Source organism: Balaenoptera ricei, chromosome 6 (genome assembly GCF_028023285.1).
Source record: "Balaenoptera ricei isolate mBalRic1 chromosome 6, mBalRic1.hap2, whole genome shotgun sequence".
Taxonomy (NCBI): Eukaryota; Metazoa; Chordata; class Mammalia; order Artiodactyla; family Balaenopteridae; genus Balaenoptera; species Balaenoptera ricei.
The window spans coordinates 73,325,922-73,347,258 of NC_082644.1; the positions used below are offsets into that span (position 1 = coordinate 73,325,922).

Genomic DNA, 21,337 nt, shown 5'->3' on the forward strand with positions numbered 1-21,337 from the left:
TACGTCTGAACTTGAGGGTATCAGAGAGTTAATTTCCTACGTCTCAACTCGAGGATGTTGAAAAGTATTTAGTAGACACAGAAGACAATAAAGTTTATAAAGCTGATATAAAGAGGAAAGAGTAAAGAGGAAAGAGCTGATATAAAGAGGAAAAAAGCATTTTCTTAGACTTCAAAAGGCTGTCACCTTGGCTTAAGGAACTCTAAAATAACAAATTGTGTTTGTTTTGTTTGTTTTCATACTATATTGCTACTTGGTGTGCTAAAGAGCTTTTAAATCTCAGCAGCACCAGAGAAAGGGCTTGGCTCTGAGTCAGATTGGCTACAGAGACCTGACATCTTGGTTGTACATATATTATGTTGCTATCACTTAAGGCATAAGTAAAATAAATACACTTTAAGCTTAAATAAAATAAAATAAACCGAAAGATAGTATGATGGTAATAATTTTGGAGTGACAGCAATGTGCTATGCTTTGATTGGACAGAATTGAGCTTAACTTGGATCTTGTTTACCCTTTTAATTTCTATTTTTCTTTTCATTCTTTCAAGAAGAAAAGGGCTAAAATAGCTGTCAGCGCTCTACTAGCCCTAAGCTGGTGACAGTGGACTATTTATTTGGTTCTAAAAAACATGGCTTAACTGTAGCTGTCAGTAAAATAGGGGCCTAAGCATACCACAGGTGCCCACACTGGGTACCACAGGTGCCCACACTGGGTACCACAGGCCACAAAAAAGCACTTAGTAGTTCTGTGTAATCAAATTTGTGAAATCTGATCCAGAAGAGCACTTCACTATTTATAGGAGTGCCATAATAAATCTTTTGTGAACTAGAAAATCTATTTGTAATGTGAAATATCTCTTAATTTGTGTTTTTAAGTTTGAATTTTTTGTGTAATGTGGCCTTCTTAAAGTAAGAAACTTCTGTAATTTATGGAAGCCCGGATAAATCTAAGGTAATCAAACATAATATTCATTCATTAGTTCACTGATGGTATGTATATATGGTATGTATATACTAAGCGCTATGCCAGGTCTGAGGGATGGGATGGCCATGATTAAGTTCATTAATGCCCTTAAGGTGCTCAGCTGAGGTTGGGGAGGAGAATTCTGATGTGCTAAATATTATTTTCTTGGAATCTCAAAAGTGGAATAAGCACAAGATTTCCTGACGGCAATGCTGTAGATAATCTTTTTGAAATCTCCTTCTTGCATATAACTTACAAAACAATAATGTGATGAGTTTGTATTGTCACAACATATTAAATGTTAAATGTTAAGACGAGAAGAATTTGGCAAATCTTGGGGAGCTGAATGCCCCAGAGCCCTAAACTGTACCTAGAGGTTGAGTCTTTCAGCCATTACAGCCTGAAGGGACCTCTGATTCTTGTGTCCTTCTCAGCCCCCTCCACGATCCCATTCCCGCTCTCGTTTTTCAGAGGAAGAAATTCGTGCTCAGAAAGGTTGAGAGAACAGCTGAAACCGGAACCAGCCAAGCCTTTTTCATCCTCAAACTTTTTAGCTGATTTGCTAAACGATTCTGCTCCTCTTTCTCATTTAGAAAAGCTGTATAGAAAAGACATTTTATGGTTTGAGGGGTGTTCTCTTGCTCCCTTTTAGTCAAATTTACATAACTTGTAAGCAGAAGGTGTGGTGGCAACAGATGATGAATGGTAAAAAGAAACTTCCTCAAGGACAGCCCGAATAGACCAGCTCCGGGCTCAGGTCCACTTAGTCCTCCTTAACTGACCCAGCGCTCCCCCTTAACTCCGCCCACTCTGAGGAGTAGACTGTTAGGAGAGCGAAACTACAGATCCCAGGATGCAGTTGTCCCTCTCAACCTCTATGTAGCCTGCTAGCTCCCCTCATTGCATTCTGGGAAGTGTAGTTTCTAAGCAGTATCTGCGCACACTGTCTAGGAAACCAGGGCTTTTAGGCTTGAGAGAACCGTCTCTCTACTGGCCCCGCCCTTTACATTGACCCCGCCCCAGGTTGCTTAGGAGATGAGAGACGCCGAATCTTGGGCTGTGTGGGCACAGGCAGCAGGATAGGTGCAGAGAGAAATCCTCTGAGATCTGTAACAGGAGGGCAGCCATGGGGAGCTGTGACAGCTCCTGCCAGGGTTGGTGTAGTGGTAGGCAACACTGGTTTGAACTCGGACCCACGGACTTGATGGAGCGCAAGGGCTCCCTAACCCTCCGCTCCCATCACAAGAAATACTCGAAGCCAGTGCTGGTGTATTCCTGGTGAGCGAGCTCTCTTGCAGTTCCTAGGTGCTGGGAGAGGGAGAAGAAGGGAAGGAATGGGGGAGGAGAGGAAAGGAGAGTAAGAGAGAGAGGACAAGGGTGGAGAGGATAAAATAGAAAAGAATGAGAAAAGAGGAAAAGAAAAGCAGAGAAAGAAAGAAAAAGATCATACAAGAGAGAGAACTGGGAGAGAAGAGAGAGAACTGGGAGTGAAGAGAGAGAAAGGAAAGGGAAACATCTTCAAAGGAGAGATGGAGAGGGTCAGAGTGAGAGTAGGGGCAGGGAGGACGAGATAGGAAAGCCCTTCAAGAGCAGCTCCTTAGCACACACGGAGACCTGCTGCATTCAGACCCTGTCTGCCAGAGGTCATAGATCGCCCACACAGAGAGTGTAGGTGGAGGGTGTCTGCAGAGGCCTGGAAATCATGTTCTGAGACAAGTGCTTACTTACAAAAGGCAGGGTCTGTTAGGAGACCAAGGGCACAGGAGGAGGAGATGTCTGTTCAGAGGATGGTCTCCAGGACTGCCGTTTCTTGGGGGCAGTGAGGCACAATGAATGATTTGAAAGAGGTCCTTAAAATATTCCCTAGGCTACTAGGACTATTCTGGCCAGAGACAGCAGACCGGCATCCCTCACTGGGTAAACCAACAGACATAGTTTATTTGACATGCACTGTGTTTACATTTTTCTTTTAAATTAATTGCCTACATTTAAAACCAGGAGATTTCACATGGAAATCTAGGATCGTGTCTTCTCTTGAAAATCTGAAAGGCTTGGCAACAGAGGATTTTATTCTTTCTGACAACTATGAATGTACTGGAGCTGAACACTGGCTGCTCCTTAAGATGAATCTACTCCTTCTTTCTGTGGTAATTTCAGGTTCTTTCCTGGCTTCAGGAAACATTTTATTTACTTCCTCTGCATTAGGCTTTGGGTTTGGAATTCACTTAGAGATTCTCCTGTTTATTAAATATTACAGTGACTGATAGTGAAACCATGAAATTTAATTGGCAGAACAGTGGGGCCTTTTAGGGTATTTAGAATTCTATCCTTTGGGTCAATTTTCCTGGCTGTACTGTTGACAGTAATTGTTTTTGGACTATTTGGAATATTCTGGGGAAGAGGAAGATTTGAAATGAAATCTCAAATCTTGTCTTCTTTATACTTTCACCTTTGAAAGAAGATGAATGATTTTGACTCAAGCCCTAAGGCTAAGTCCTCCTTGATCCCATTCATTCATGTAATGTATAATATGTGAATCCTGTTGTTTCTGTCTTGCAAACTTTCTACAGCCTACTCACTTTCCCATGGGCTCTCTCCCTTTTACTTCTCATCCCTAAAACCAAATCTCTGCCTATATTGAGCTCACTGTGAGAGGTTATATTAATTTAGAATAAAAATATACATTGGGAAGCAGAAAATCCTCCTTTAACCTCATACAGGGCTTACCTCACAGCCCTCAAGCAAAACACTTAGCTCTTTCATGATTTTGTTACTCCATAAGGATTTAGGTCATAATATAAATCACTGCCAGAAATTACTGTTAAAGAGAAAGACCTTTTTCAAGTGGACAGTGCTTCTTCTCCCTTCTGTACTACCTTTGCTTTGAAAAGTTGCCTTGTGGACATCATAGACATCAGTAGCAAAACCACAGAAGAGTATAGATGAGAAGGAGATGAGGAACTTGGTAGGAGAGAAGGGTGCTGTAACACTGAAAGTCGTTCTGGCCACTGCTGGAAATGTAGAGTTCTCATGCTGTTGGTTTTAGAAAGGTTTGGGGGCAGGAAGAAATAAATTCAACCCAACAAACATTTTTGTGTCATGCACTTTGCTGTGTGTTGGAGACACAGAGATGGATAAAGTGGATTCAGTGAGATAATTTGTATAAAGCATTTAATACCATGCCTTGCACATAGTAAGCAGGCAATAATACATGATAACTAATATTTATTTAGGATAACATAATGGTTAAAAGCTTGAGCTTTAGGTTTGAATACCATCTCTGCAGCTTGTGATATAACAAGTGACATGACTGTTCTAGGCCTCTGTTTCTGCAACTGTAAAAAGGGGGTGATAGGATTCTTGTAAGACTAAACAAGGTATTGTATGTGAAGTATCTTCTGACATATAGCCTGGCACATAGTAAGCACAGTAAAGGTTATTATATACATGTATTAGGACATGGTCACTGACCTCAACTAATTTCATAGGCCAGTAAAGAAAAATGTCAGTAAATTCAGTATGATCTGATTTGTGCAAAATAGAGATGAGGCAAAAGTAACAGGAGGGGGAGGTTAATGTGTATATGGTTTTATGAGCAAGGTTTAGAAGGAAGAATAGGAGTTCCATAAGTATACAAAAGAGAATAGGCAAGTACAACATAATAGTAAGAAGCAGCATCATAGGGAAATAGAAAGAGTTCTCTATAGTTGGTAAATACAGTTGATCTCATTATCTGTAAATTCTGTATTGGCAAATTCATCTACTTGCAAAAATTTATATGGAACCCCACATCAATACTTGCAGCACTTTCATAGTCATTTATGGACATGTGCAGAGAGGCAAAAAATTTGAATCATCCCACACATATATTCTCATTTGATGTCAGACACTCTGCCTTCTTGTTTCAGCTCCTCTTACTGTAAACAAGTATTCTTTTCATGGTCTATTTAGTGCCATGTTTTTTGCATTTTTGTACTTTTTGTTGGTGATATCATTGTTCAGATAGCCCCCAAACATAGTGCTGAAGTGCTGTCTAGTGTTCCTAAGTGCAAGATGGCTGTGATGTGCCTTATGGAGAAAATATGTGCATTACATAAGCTTCATTCAGACATGAGTTACAGTGCTGTTGGCTGTGAATTTCATGTTAGTGAGTCAACAAGATATATTAAACAAGATGTCTTTAAACAGAAGCACACATAAAACCGGGTCATGTATTAATTGGTTGTTGAAAGTGTGACCAGAGGCTCACAGGAACCTAATCTTGTATTTCCCCTAGGAGCAATGATTCAGTATTTGCTAATTGTTTGTGACTTTATAGAACATAACAACCTTGAATAATGAGAATCAACTGTAAAATTTGAGAAGCACTTGCATTTCTCTGAGCTGGCTCTGCTACTGGCATCCTTGTTTTCCTTCTGTATTCAACCAGTCACCAAGGTCTGTCCTAGAAAACTGCGTAAAGTTCAAATTGTATAAACTTCCAAATGAATAAATGTCATTGACCATTTTATTTTTATGCATTCTGGTCATAATTGTTTGCTTTCTATTGACTTATTTTATTATATATTAAAAATTTATTGAATTTTAACCTTTTATTAGTGGTTATTTAATCGATGAATGCCTACTACCTAAAATACACCATTTGGGTGGCCTCTCAACTGAGTATTTGATCAACTAAGGGACTGTGCCTATAGGTTTGCAAAATAGAATTTAACTGGGAGAAATTCTGAGGTACCTCTGCTTATACAGTAAACATTTGGATGATTCCTGTGTTACTCTTTATGTGGAATGTAATACCAGTCTGTTTGACTTCACTATACATATTAAAAATAGTTGTGTATGATAGACATGATAAAGTGAAATACCCAGAATGGTTGTTAGAGGTATTTCTGGTCCATTATTGGGTAAGAGGTTGCCTAGGAACCATGTCTTCCTTGTAGCTGGAGTGGTGGATAGAGAGCCATATTACCTGCATCACACCTTGATGCTTCTGAGTGAGGAAGGCCTTTTCTAGAAATTATCTTTCTCTATTCATTCCTACAGCATTTATGGAGCTATATCATCAGATGTTTCCATCGGAAATTATGAGTCGAGGGGAAATTTTCTCTTGGGATATTTTCCCACTCACTGGAATAATGGAATACTAAGAACCAGAAAAACTAGATTTGCCCTTAATAAATTCTCTGGTGTAAGGCTAGTTCTTATTTATTTATTTATTTATTTATTTATTTATTCTCATCTCTTCTTCCTTGGCCAAATTGACGTCTGTTAATAAGTGATGAGCACTATTATTCAACATAGTTTTGGAAGTCCTAGCCACAGCAATCAGAGAAGACAAAGAAATAAAAGGAATCCAAATCGGAAAAGAAGAAGTAAAGCTGTCACTATTTGCAGATGACATGATACTATACATAGAGAATCCTAAAGAGGCTACCAGAAAACTCCTAGAGCTAATCAATGAATTTGGTAAAGTAGCAGGATACAAAATTAATGCACAGAAATCGCTTGCATTTCTATACACTAATGACGAAAAATCTGAAAGTGAAATTAAGAAAACACTCCCGTTTACCATTGCAACAAAAAGAATAAGATATCTAGGAATAAACCTACCTAAGGAGACAAAAGACCTGTATGCAGAAAATTATAAGACACTGATGAAAGAAATTAAAGATGATACAAATAGATGGAGAGATATACCATGTTCCTGGATTGGAAGAATCAACATTGTGAAAATGACTCTACTACCCAAAGCAATCTACAGATTCAATGCAATTCCTATCAAACTACCACTGGCATTTTTCACAGAAGTAGAACAAAAAATTTCACAATTTGTATGGAAACACAAAAGACCCCGAATAGCCAAAGCAATCTTGAGAACGAAAAATGGAGCTGGGGGAATTAGGCTCCCTGACTTCAGACTATACTACAAAGCTTCAGTAATCAAGACAGTTTGGTACTGGCACAAAAACAGAAATATAGACCAATGGAACAGGATAGAAAGCCCAGAGATAAACCCACACACATATGGTCACCTTATCTTTGATAAAGGAGGCAAGCATATACAGTGGAGAAAAGACAGCCTCTTCAATAAGTGGTGCTGGGAAAATTGGACAGGTACATGTAAAAGTATGAAATTAGAACACTCCCTGACACCATGCACAAAAATAAACTCCAAATGGATTAAAGACCTAAGTGTAAGGCCAGACACTATCAAACTCTTAGAGGAAAACATAGGCAGAACACTCTATGACATACATCACAGCAAGATTCTTTTTGACCCAGCTCCCAGAGAAATGGAAATAAGAACACAAATAAACAAATGGGACCTAATGAAACTTAAAAGCTTTTGCACAGCAAAGGAAACCATAAACAAGACCAAAAGACAACCCTTAGAATGGGAGAAAATATTTGCAAATGAAGCAACTGACAAAGGATTAATCTCCAAGATTTACAAGCAGCTCATGCAGCTCAATAACAAAAAAACGAACAACCCAATCCAAAAATGGGCAGAACACCTAAATAGACATTTCTCCAAAGAAGATATACAGATGGCCTACAGACACATGAAAGAATGCTCAACATCATTAATCATTAGAGAAATGCAAATCAAAACTACAATGAGATATCATCTCACACCGGTCAGAATGGCCATCATCAAAAAATCTAGAAACAATAAATGCTGGAGAGGATGTGGAGGAAAGGGAACACTCTTGCACTGTTGGTGGGAATGTAAATTGATACAGCCACTATGGAGAACAGTATGGAGGTTCCTTAAAAAACTACAAACAGAACTACCATACGATCCAGCAATCCCACTACTGGGCATATACCCTGAGAAAACCATAGGTCAAAAAGTGTCATGTACCACAATGTTCATTGCAGCTCTATTTACAATAGCCAGGACCTGGAAGCAACCTAAATGTCCATCGACAGATGAATGGATAAAGAAGATGTGGCACATATATACAATGGAATATTACTCAGCCATAAAAAGAAATGAAATGGAGGTATTTGTAATGAGGTGGATGGAGTTAGAGTCTGTCATACAGAGTGAAGTAAGTCAGAAAGAGAAAAACAAATACAGTATGCTAACACATATATAGGGAATCTAAGGAAAAAAAAAAAAAGGCCATGAAGAACCTAGTGGCAAGACGGGAATAAAGACACAGACCTACTAGAGAATGGACTTGAGGATATGGGGAGGGGGTGGGGTGAGATGTGACAGGGTAAGAGAGTGTCATGGACATATATACACTACCAAATGTAAAATAGATAGCTAGTGGGAAGCAGCCGCATAGCACAGGGAGATCAGCTCGGTGCTTTGTGACCACCTAGAGGGGTGGGATGGGGAGGGTGGGAGGGAGGGAGATGCAAGAGGGAAGAGAAATGGGAACATATTGTATATGTATAACTGATTCACTTTGTTATAAAGCAGAAGCTAACACACTATTGTAAGGCAATTATACTTCAATAAAGATGTTTAAAAAAAAAAAAAAAAATAAGTGATGAGCCGAAAAATTCGTTCGAGTTTCCATGAAACAGTTCATGCTCTGGTCTCCATGGTGACACTTAAGAGTTTTAAGGACTCAGCTTAATTTTATATATTTGTAATTTCAATTACTTCTCTCTCCTGCGTAAGCCCAAAATTAAAGAGCCTGGGCATTTTACTGTCCTCCCCCTGCCCCACCCGCATTATAGGAAGAAAACAGAAAGAGAAAGGGAAAAAAGGAAGTAAAATTAAAATCTGGTGATAATTGTGGGGTAGGAAACTTGATAGTTTCAAAGATTTTTACAGAAAATCATTTGGGCTGGAGAAAGAAATTAAAGAGCTTTCGATGATGCTCTTCAGACTTATACCCTATTGTGCTCTTTGAACAGGGAATTCATATGTATTCAAGGTACTGCACATTCAGAGGACAATCCAGTTTCAAGGCACTAGGATATCATTAGTATACTTATTAGAAAACAGAGATGAATTTTCTAATTTGCTGTATGTTCTTCCTATATTTAATCAGCAGTTTTCTCGGGGACTAACCTGGAAGTATTTAGAGTCCTTCACACCACTAAGGACCAAGCTAGAGTTACATAGATCTTCTGTAGCCAGCAATCCCATCTTCTCACATCTCCAACGCACACTCAGGATAAAAAGGCAAAGAAAATAAGAAAGCCCTTTAGTAACCACATGTTGCAGCCTGCCTCTGTTGAAACCCATAAAAGCTTCCCCTTCCAGCAAGCCTCCATCCTTCTACTTTAACAACTTAAGCCCTCAATCGAAAGCTTTTAACTCTTATTTTGTGCATTTTAAATGTTTGGTTATGTGGAAAGGAGAGAGAAGAGACTTTAAAGAAGCTTTTTTGGTCAGTAATGAGAAGTGAGAAAAGCAAGCCTTGGGGCAAGGGGTAAGAACACCGTGGGTGCTCAAATCATGTTTATCAAAGAAATTAACAAATGAATGGAGAGAAAGGACACACACACAAACACAAAAGGCACTGCAGGCTGGGGGCCTCTATTTTATACTTTAAGAAGACCCTGAGGTAAGGACTACAGGATAACGCAAATCTGTAATAAAGCCAGAGCTGATTTTCACAGCCCTGATCCTTTTTTAAAAAAATTTTGTTGAAGTATAGTTGATTTACAATGTTGTGTTAATTTCTGCTGTACAGCAAAATGACTCAGTTATACATATATATTCTTTTTCAAATTCTTTTCCATTATGATTTATTACAGGATATTGAATATAGTTGCCTGTGCTACACAGTAGGACCTTGTTGTTTATCCATCCTATATATAATAGTTTGCATCTGCTAATCCCGAACTCCCAATCCTTCCTTCTCCCAGTGTCCTCTCCCTTGGCAACCACAAGTCTGTACTCTGTGAGTCCGTTTCTGTTTCGTAGAAATGTTCATTTGCGTCATATTTTAGATTCCACGTATAAGAGATATCATATGGTATTTGTCTTTCTCTTTCTGACTTACTTGGCTTGGTATGATAATCTCTAGGTCCATCCATGTTTCTGCAAATGCACAGCCCTGATCTTGATACAACAGGATGACATTGAAGCATGTTTGGTCACCTCTGTATAGGTGAATTTAGAGGGGTATAAATCATTGGGCTTCCAATTAGAATGGTAAAGAATTTAAAAATGGGAGCTAAACTCATGTTCTTCCTAGATGCAGTACATGACTTACTAGAGACTGATGGGTACTTAGGAAATTTTGAGTTAAATAGGGACAAATGGTATTCACACTTTAAAGAGACATCTTAATTTCTTAACTCATACTTTAAAAAACATTGTAAATTATAATACTGTGTGACCATTTAAGATGATGTAATAGTAGACCAAAGACATGGAAATATATTTACTATATGGTCGGTAGCAGAATTAGAAATTTGCATTCAAGTCAGATGCATATATAAAATTTGTTTTCTAAAACTGATCCTCATGGTTTTTCAACTGTTGGTTACCAGAGAAAAATTCAAACATGCCAATTGAAGGGTTTCTCTGTCTTTTTGAGTTTAAACAGTTTGTTTTGAGTTAAAATAGTCTCTTTCAGAGCTGTGCCCACTCTTCTGAGTCCTACCTCATCCACCCTCTCCTTTTCCTAGTGGTGTGTGTGTGCATAAGGGACTGAAGTTATATGACATTTGGGGGATGGGGGAGTGAGGCTCCCAGATCTGCATGTGGGTCCTTGTTCTTGTTCACCTTATCCTTTATCCAACTTCTGTGCCTGCTGCTGGTGAATTTTTGACTAATCCACTTGGTTTGTTAAAGACCTGAGGTCCTGCTTTCCGACTCATTTCCATTTTGGCTCTCCTTAGGACTATAGGTCCTTAAGTCATGCTCATCCTCTCCCGGCCCCTGACTTAGGCTGCTGGTAGCCACTGTGGTAGGGGCACCTCATCCCTGAACATGGTGGCCCCGTAGCTGGCCCACTGACGCTCAGTTCAGCTTTCATCAAATGCCCTGCAGAGAGGGTGTGTGTATGCTGTGGTTTGCCCAGTAGAGTTTACTCCCATTGGCCTGAGATTTATTAAAAGTCCTTCTCTCATTTTTTAAAGTGATCTCCTTTACAAAATAAATGATAGGGTCACCCTACTTATGCCGTGTTTGGGAGCTTCTGGATCTTGTTGTTAATAGAAGTTTGAGAAATTTAGACATTTTACTTCTTAGCAGGTCCTGACTTTCAAGAAAAACATCTCACTCAGGACTAAAAAAATTTTATTGTTAGTCAGAAGTTAATCACCAACACTTTATTTTTCTTCATATTCCTGGCAAAACAGTCCTATATCTTCCCAAGGCAAATGTGGATGCCTCTGATTTATTAGAACAAAGGTTATTTTAAAGAGTTAAGCAAAGAAAAGTGCAAAGATTAATATTTGAAAATATAATCTCACTTTAAGTAAGTAAAAAAAGAAGCAGCATGTTATGAATTCTTTCGATAAAAATATATGTCTGTATGTATTGAAAAGAGACTGAAAGGATATTTACCATGAAACACAAAATATTTATTACTGGATGGTGGATTTATGGACTATTTGTCCTTTTCTTTTTTCCTCTTTGCCACTTTTACATTTTCCATAATGAATGTGTATTATTTTCATAGTAAGAATAAAGTAAAATTACTTGAAAAATTTGATATCACTTTCTACAGCTTTTCCCCTGAAGCAAACATTCTCTAAATGATCAGGATTTAAACAGAATACTTCATCTCTTTCAGAGTCTGAGTCATTCTTCATGGTTTATTATGAGTCTTTTTTAAATATCTTTTTAATTGCTAGTTTATGTTGGGTAAAAAGGATGATGCTGTTCACATTCATTTGGTTTAACCACGCTTTCATTCTTGTCTATGTTCTATAATGGTAGATCCTGTGCCATGGTTACTTTTAATCTAGTGCTACGTTATTATTCCTCAACATACACACATATCCACAAATGCTTTTGAATGTAGTAGTTTTGCGGGGGGGAGCACCTTATTTTCTATTTTTCAGGATGATGCAGGACGTTCTACATCCTTTTGTCATGACTATATTTTTCTTTCAATGCTATTCTCTTTAATTAAATCCCAACTAAATTCGTTTTCTGAAAACCAGTGGTTATAAAATTGTGCCTTGACCTTTTCGTGAGGTTTTGCTCAATTTAACTGGTGGCCAAAATAAAACAGCTTTACTTGCAAGATAACCCTTGCTCTGCAAGGCAGAGTATTGTAGGACAGGCATTTCCTCATGTGGGTGCACTTGGATTAGGAAAGATCATTGCTGTATACAAGTACCTCTGCCTGAGCCAACTCCCTACGTGTCCTTGAGACCATCTCTCTCCTGGGCAACAGGAGTCACCAGAGGCTTGTCATAATGCTGCAGTAGTCTTCCTCACAGATAGTCACAAGTGCTTTTTCATCAGCTTTCTTTCTCTTACTGCTGATCCTTTTCTAGGTGAGGATGTAGGGAGTGAAGGAGGAGGTAAGAAGAATGTGGGGCTTAGTGACATTTTGATAGGAGAGTTTCAGTCTATGGACACAGGATACCCAGGCTCAGGGCTCAAGGTTTTCAATAGCACTAGAATTAGCACTGTTAGATAAACTTCTCTTAGTTGACCTTGGAAGCCATCCCATCGGTACTATTTTCTGTGTGTACTGATCAGGCTTCTTTTGATTGCAATTGACAGATACGTGGCTTGCACTAGCCTAAGGAAGCAAGAAAATGAATTAGTTCATGATATTCATGGAATGGTTGATCACTAGATAAGAAGGAGGGCACGGGTGCAGCTCGACCTCAGGAACAACAGGCATAAGGGATGCTAGTGCATCTGGGTCTTGCTTCATTTCTTCTCTCTCTTCCTCATTGTGTTTGCCTCATCTTATCATTGAAGACTATAGGAAATATGGCTGCTGTGGTTCTGGAATTTATAACTTACATCTTCATCCAACAAAAAAAGTTGTTTTTAAGGTATTTTCAGTTCTGAATTTAAAAATTCCAGGTCAGATGTCCATTTCTAGGCCAAGTATTTGTTTGGGGTCATCTGACTGGGCAAGGTTTGGTGGAAAATGACAGCTTTCCAATAGCCATGGGGCAAAATGGACATACCCAGGAGAAAGAAGGAGAGCTAGGCTGATAATCCTATAGATATCTACTATATCCCATCCTATCCTATAGATATCTGCTATATCCTATAAAGAGCTACTACAGTGTAGAATGAATTCCAATTTCCAAACACCCAATTTTATAGCAAAAGTTTAAAATATAACCCTTTAATATATTGATGATTTCCTACATTAGTTGTTATTTTGACTTTAAACTCCCCCACGCACCCACCCAACCAGCACCCACCCATGCAGTTTTAAAAAATTGACCTTAGATGTAACAGGCAGAAAACAGAAATATTGTGTAGAGATTTGGTGAACATATTTTTGTGATGCTTTGAAAAAGTTCTGAATAAATTTGAATATTGTATTACTGTTTTTGATAGACACATCTTTTATTATTGTTTCTAATGTTTAATTTTGAAATACAATTACATTTTAATTGTTATTAGTCACACTGTGTTTTCTTTATTTTGATCAAACTAAGTTTTGATGCATTAACAAAGGTAATTAATTGGCAGAAAAATTATAATATGTTTCTTTGTTGAGATGTTAGATCCCCAATCGGATTGTTCCAGGTTCAATCAAATGGAAGAATTAATATAATGTCATTTATTTGTTGCAAAGAATTTAGCCTCCTTTTATAGAAATTGGTAGGAAGAATATTTTGAAATTAAAATGTATGAATGACTTGTCACAATTTTTTAAACACTTGGGAAAATACTGAGATGCTCAGCCAGGAGCCAGAAGCATTAAATGAGCTTTTGAAAACAAACAAACAAACAAAAACAAACAAAAAAAACCCCAAAAAACAAAAAATGTTCTTCTTTCTAAATAAAGAGTTCTCTTATGAATGGCATCTACTGGGTTTGGGATTTGACAGTGAACAAGACATCTTCCCTGTCCTTAGGAGGTCAAGATTACTGTGAGACGGGAGTTGGGGAGGCTTGCTGGGCAATTACTATGCACTGTGATATGTGCTAGGATTGGGGTAAGCAGAGGGCTCTGGGGACATCCAAGAGGAGCACTTAGACTATTAGAGCAGGAAAAGTTTTCTAGAGGAGGTTGTCCTAGCTCCTAGGATTCACATGGAGAACTAAAGATGGCACATTAGTTAGTTTTCAACTGAGGGCATTACTGTTCCTTCCCCCAGAGTGTTTGAAAATATGTGTGCATTTTTGATTGCACAATGACTGGTAACTAGTGATGTCAAGTGTGTGATTGCAAGAATTGTGACTCCAATCCTCGGGTGGCCACAGCATCTTAATACCATTTATCCATCTATCTATATGATGCCCAAGTTACATATCCATAAACCTACAGTCATATGGGTAGGGACAACAGATATATATTAGCTAGTTTGCATATGGCCATTCATAGCAAGGGTGTGATTAGCAACGTCTCTGAAAGATCTTCACAGAAAAGGAATTCCCTACTTGTATAAGAATCCTGAGCTTTCAGGGCTCATTGGCACCTGCTCTCATTGTAGGGGTGCATGCCAACAAAGCAACCAAATTTTCATTGCAGGCAATCTCCTAGAGGTTAAGATATTGTGGGCTTCTACCTAGACCTTAAAATAATAAGTATGTGTGTTGTATGAATTAGAAGAATTTCATCTAGATAAATTACATTTTACTTACGGGAATTTTTTGGTATTTTAAAACAATCCAGTAATAAATATAAATAGTTGGGAAAGACCACTTCAGGTTGGTTTACACGTATGTCAAAGTGAGTATAGTGAATATAATGTGATTTATTATAGGTGTTATTCACGCCACCAATGCCTGTGTACCTCTGACAAGTGAGCAGCTCAAGGCAGTTCAAATGTCCTGCTAGACATTCAGGCACAGTTAAGAAATTTCCTCCCACAATAAAACCATCTGGGCCTAGTACTGTTTCAGATGGTAGCTCTTTTTTCCTTTGACAGCTTCTCTGTTTCTTCTTTGGAAATTGTTTAGACTTTTTGTCTCTACTGAGAACAATTGTAAATTGTTTTTTTTAGAAAGTTATGTGTGCCGTCTAGTTTTCCAAATATATTTGCATCGAGTTATGGAAAGTAGTCTTTAATGATTTAAAATGTTTTCTTCTTTTGATGGTTATATCCTATTTTTATTAAGATATAGTTTACATTCTACTATCACCCTTTTAAAGGGTATAATTCAAAGGCTTTTAGTATATTCATGGAGTTGTACATCCATCAACACAATTGATTTTAGAACAGTTTTATTAACCTTAAAAGAAATCCTCCTCCCTTTGCCCTCGAGCCCTAGACAACCACAAATCTACTTCCTGTCTCTGCAGATTGGCCTATTCTGGACATTTCATATGAATGGAGTCATATAATATATATTCCTATGTATGGAATATTATTCTGTTTGTATCTCCCCCTGCCCTTTTCCTTGATTTTTTAGATAGGAGTTTGTCTATTTTGCTTACTTATTCATTTATTCTGCTTTCTAACTTATTTAATTTTGCTTTTATTTTGAATTATTCTATCATTCTGATTTCTTTTGGCTTACTTGTGCTTTTTAATGTTTTTGAATTAGATGTTTCACTTATTTATTTTCATTGTTTCTTTTCTATTGATATAAGTACTTAAAACTTGAATTTTTCTCTGGGTTCTACTTCAGCTATATCCTATGGATTCTTATAAGTGGTATTTCTATTTATTGGTATTTTTGAGAAATTCAACAATTTGTTTGTATTGATCTTTGATTAAAGAGTTGTTTGATGAAGTGCTTACATATTTCCAGATTGAAGAAGAATCTCTTTTTAAATGTGTTATGAATTTCTAGTTTTATTGTATTGCCATTTATATCTTTCAAACATATTGAAATATTTTTTCTTAATTTTTATGAAAGTTCCATGTGCACTTGAAGTTGTGTTCTTTAGGCAGGTCACCAAATAGTGGTTTTACTCTTTCTACATGCAGACCAATTATGTTTACCCATTTACCCAAGGAAAATGACCCAAATTCTATCTAGTCATAGGTCAGAAGTCCAAGATCTCCATATGTTATGCTATTGTTTTTCTACCAAGTCTAGTGTGGCTCTACTTGGTTCAAAAATCTATAAAGCAGAAAATTTTTCTGCTTGGTCTCCATATAACCAATATAAAGTGGCGGGACAGAGACAAGATAACGTAATAAGCACTCCGATTCAGAAAGAGGAAGGATGGAAAGGGCAGTCATTTGTCTATGGTCCTTCTTAAGTCCTGTCAGACAGACATTGTTAGGGAGTACTACATTGGTGTCAGAAATGTTCTTTGCTTAGACCCTGACTCTGTTTTCTGGCAGCATACTTTTCCCATTGTTCTTTATGGCCCTTGGCTCTGCCCTGTGTATCATCTTTTCTTTTCCAATATTCTCTTTGACCACACCTGCAATGAATGTTGTAGAATATGCCCTTCTATGGGTTGTTTTGCTTTTTCAGTTCACCTTTTCTTCCCAGAAGTTTGGGGGCCAAAAGTTATTTTAAGTATTGAACAGTTAAAGGATTTTTAAATGCACACCCCTGGCTTACTTGGAAGTACAATTCTTAAAAGTTTAGTAAGTTTCTTACATGTTTGAATCCAGTTAGTTCCAGCTGCTGGTAACCTCATTCTCCATTCTTTCTAGACAAAGTCCTCAGACTTGCTATATTTCTTTACTTTTTATCCTTGTAATACCTTGACTGTCACTTTGATACTATTGTAGTTATAGAAATCAGAAACCCTGGGAATTTTTTTTTGGCTCTCTCCTTAAGCATGTGCTTGCTCCAGTGCAACTTAACTCACTGGGAGGGTCTAACAATAGGATGAACTTTGCTGCCAGGCTGAGCTTTAATGGAACTTTGTCTTGAAAAAGTCTTTTTCAGTTTTCTCTTACTGTTTGAGATCTAAAAGTTGTTGGCCCTTTTAACATTTCAAGGCTCAAAATTTCTGGAATCTCTCATTTCCTTCTATCTTCTTGTAAACTAGACAATTTCCTGAATTTATCTCTCTCTCTTTTTAAAATACTTTGGCAAAACCAATTATCAATAGCTATTTGCATGTAGAACTAACAACTGTCTTCCAGTCTCTTTCCCAATCTCACTAGGTACCTACTGAGGCTATCAAATGTTTGACCTCTCCAGCCTCTGATACCAGCTTCCTATTGTCTTTGCCTGGTCTTTAGCCAGTGCCATGTATTTTAGATTTTTGCTATGATAGCACCCACCCCACTTCTGGTACTTATTTTTGTGTTAGAGTAGGCTAGGCTTAATCTATGATAACAAACAGCTCCAAAAATCTCAGTGGCCTAACACATAAAGATTTACTTCCTGCTCACACAGAGTCTGCTTTAGGTTTTTGGTGGAGGGTAGGCTCTCCTCCACATAGATACTCTGGGACTCAGGTTGATTGAGGCTCCACCATCTAGAAAGTCATCAATTGCTCTGGCAGGGGAAAAAAAGAGTTGAGAATTACATAAGAGCTTTCACTGTCTTAGTCCAGAAATGACATATATCATTTCTGCTCATTTTAATTTTATTGGCCAGAGCTAGTCACATGGCCTCACTAAATGCAAGGGAGCTGGGAATTTAACCTCTTATATTCCCAGTAAAAAGGAGAAATTGTATTGGCGAGCATAATATCTATCACATATGGAAGACTTCCTTGTAAAACTCCCCTCCTAGGTTAGCTCCAGGGCTAGACTTTAGTTCCTCTAGCCCCTGAAGCCATTGCCCCTGTGCAATATTAGCAAATATCCCAAGGGCATCAGCAGATTTGGTGTTTTAAAGTTCTATTTACCCCTTTGGTTACAGGCTTTCATCCAAAAATTGGCCTGGAAATTCCCCACTGGATTTTCAGCTCTTAAATACTTTTAATGTGTCAAAATGTAAATATATATATATTCTAGCATTTTCCATTGTTTTCAGTGAAAGAGTTTATCTGCATAACTATGGGAATGTAGTTTGGCTGGTGCTCTGAGAGCTCCTACTTCTGGGCAGTCTCACTACTGAGATTTCTTGCTATAGCCTCTTTCTTGTCTCTGCTTCTTCCACTTGTCTTCAGCTGGATCTTGGCTGCTCAAAGTGGCCCTTGCACATGATGTAATCTAGGGATTATACGATAACTTCGCTAAAAATTAGTTTTCTTTTAATTTTTCCATTTCCTTTGCTGCTTTTGAATGATTTCTAGGAAGAAATGGAAAAAGTGCTCATTTGTGTAGCTATATGCATAATGGAAGACTGTTTTAACTATTGATACTATTTATGAAGAAAGGCTTTTTCATTTGTTTCTAATGTGAATAAAATGAATTGCTTTGAAACCACAGAACCTTGTATTATCTACTCAGTATGCATTGCTCATGGATTCATGGAGGTGTGCATTAAAATGGTCCTTAAGCTCACATAATATAATCATTTGATGTTATTCTAGAGTAATTAATTCAAATTATCTAAGCTGGTAATATTAAGACTATAGGGATAGGAGTTTATGCAGGTAATCAGGCATTTGTTTCTTGTTTTGCAGGGGCCAAATTGGTCTCCATGCCATTCATGCCAATATACTGTCAAGGTGTTCTTTGGATAACAGTAATTACTGTTATATAATACACTTTAAAAACTCGGTCTCTTTTTAGTCCTACTGTTCCACCACCCAGAGTGTCTATGGCCAGCCGATGTAAGCTGTTTCTGGAGGGGAGATCAAAGGAACCATAAGAAGTTTCCTAGGATCTTAAGATAATTGAGATCCAGTAGTCAAAACATAGGGTAACAGAATGTCCCAGTCCTGATTTGACCAGGACAATCCTGGTTTCACCACTCCCAGTGTACCTAGTACCTAATTCCCCACTCACAGTGTCCCAGGTGGGATAATCAATTATAGTGTCACCCCATTTAATACATGTTCCTCCAGCTGTTTTCAAAGTCATGTGTTTGGCAGTTAATCATACTGACAACATTTATTTAACATTTCAACTGTTAAGATAGGCTCCCATGCTGTATTCCTTTTGTTTACTCCCAATATTCTCCATAGGGCTTCCTGTTTTTGAAGAGTTTCTTATGAAAAAATATTCATAATAATGATGGGTCTTATTTACATGCCACTCAATATATGTTGAGTGAAGAAAATAACTTCACTTACCTGTCTCCGTCAAATATTTTTCTTTTGAGTGCAGTTTAGGTTTCAAATTGTGTGGTTTCATAGTTATAGATGCACAGATTGCATACAGCATGAGACACATTGAAAAACAGTGTCCCTCTTCATAAGTCTGAAATGTCACCATTTTTCCCAAGGACGTAAGATTTTCTTTATGACTCTTGCAAATACATCCAAAAGTCTTCATTTGTCAGTTTGATAAATGCGCTGCCAAATAGCATTATCTTGGCATATAAATCATTTGCCTGTGAAATCTTTAAAGAGGATTGTCAAATATTTCTTTGTAGTCTTTGATTCTATTGGTTTTAATGCTTCTAATGTGTCAGGAGATATAGCTGACTCTCTGGGGTAATTTTCTCTTAAAGTCCTAGATAGCAGACGATTATAAAACCTAATGGAAAAGGTATCTTTCTCTTCTCATTTGGCTTAGATTTACCTCAGAAAATAACAATAGCTGACAGAGTAGTTGTGAACTACATTAATAATTCTAAAACTTAAAATTAATATATTCTGCTATCTGGAGTCTTAACTAAACATAATTTTAACATCTTTGAAATTCACAAAGAAAATGTGTCTCTTGTCAAGTAACCAGAAACCAGAATTCGGCTCGATTTTCATTGTTCACATGTCAGATATTGCTCGGATCCACACCCCCTTTGCAATCAGTGTCATGCATATGTATGCTGAGAGTTTTCCCATTCAGCAAGCAGATTTATAATTCCTCTAGAGACAAGTTTTTGTTGCAAAGAACTAGCATCTCTATATGCATAATCACTCCTTTTTTATGTGTGCTTTTGTAGAGAGAGCTGGGATGCTCTTTATTTTTATGGACACATTTGAAAGCCTTTGCTTTCAGCATTTATATTAAGGTGACAGTAACAAAATGTAAGAAATTCAATCACTCAATCATTTAAGATTTAACGAGCATTTACAACGTGTTAGTCTTTGTTAGGCACTGAGATCACAAAGATGAGTAAAAAATGATCCCTGTGTCTAAACGTTCTTAGTCTAATGAAAAGGAAGATTCATTAATGGACAATTATTTTAAAATGTGAAAGGTGGAGAAGTGATAAAGATAATGGTTTCTTTGCAAACCCCCACTTTGCTTCCCCCACTTAGTCATGGGACCACAGAAACCGTAGAGAGTAACTTGGTCTCCTCTCCTGCAAGGAGAATCCTGTGGTCTAACCCCACCTGTCCTCCTCTGGGAACTGGACCACGATGGCTTGGGGCAGCCTGAGGGGAGCTGCAGATCCCTACCTGAGTATGCTCTGGAGTTGTTTGTTTAGTCCTGCAACTCACTTAAGGACTTATATGTGTTCAGTCAAGGGGAACTTACAGATTTGATTTGATGTGAAATCATCCAACCCTTATGGTAGGAAACTCAAGCTCCCAAAGGACCCCAGATACAGATCCAGAAAGTGCTTTTCACAAGGCTTTACTTGGGACTATGTTAGGCTGGAGGAGACAGGAAATACAGGAGCTAGAGTGTTCAGGTGATTGTAGGATTGGTGGTGGGGAGTTGTCTAGAATGGGACCTGCTCGTGCTATCTTTGCCCTACTAGATTCTGTTGACCTTAATCCTCTCTGAATCAGTCCAAGTGGCATTTTTGACAGCAGGGTCATGGTTCCAAGCTCCTTTTTATACAGTTGACAGCTCTGATCCTGTCCTGTCAGCCTTTGCCCTGTTTGTAATTCTATTCATATTCATACTATTTCTCCCACAGTACGGTAGAGAAAGCAAATTTCCTTTCTTGTAATTAAGGATGTCTTATGTAAAGATTTCTCTTATAAAGAAATAGCCACAGTGTTTAGCTTTGGGCTTGATAGAGCAAAGTTCTCATCAGAAGCAAGGCTGATTGTCAAGGAAGATTCTGGCCCTGCTGGCAGGAGGCCCTGGAGGCTCTCCTCCCAGCAAGAATGTCAGCCTGTGTCTGCACACCTGACATCAAAAACACAGCTCTTCCTTCAGTTAGTAGCACAGAATACCTATATTCAAGCTGCTTTAGCCTTGAACTGACTGCTGCTATCAAATTCATATCTGGGGAAAATTAATATCTGCAGATCTAGTCTGTAGACTAGACCAGTGTTGGTCAATAATGACCTTTTTTACTAATCCAAGGTGATGTACAAACTGTAAAGACAACGTAGCAATGTAGCAAGGTTTTCATATAGCT

General features: G+C 37.9%; 1 protein-coding gene across 1 annotated transcript in view; it reads left to right on the plus strand.

Moving 5' to 3' along the window:
* The first annotated feature begins 2,092 nt into the window (after positions 1-2,092).
* CFAP95 (cilia and flagella associated protein 95) overlaps positions 2,093-21,337 on the plus strand; it is an 86,404-nt gene continuing 67,159 nt past the window's right edge. Inside the window, exon 1 of the mRNA XM_059924878.1 lies at positions 2,093-2,244. Within this exon, the coding sequence (XP_059780861.1) occupies positions 2,093-2,244 (152 nt within the window). The remainder of the gene's footprint in view (positions 2,245-21,337) is intronic.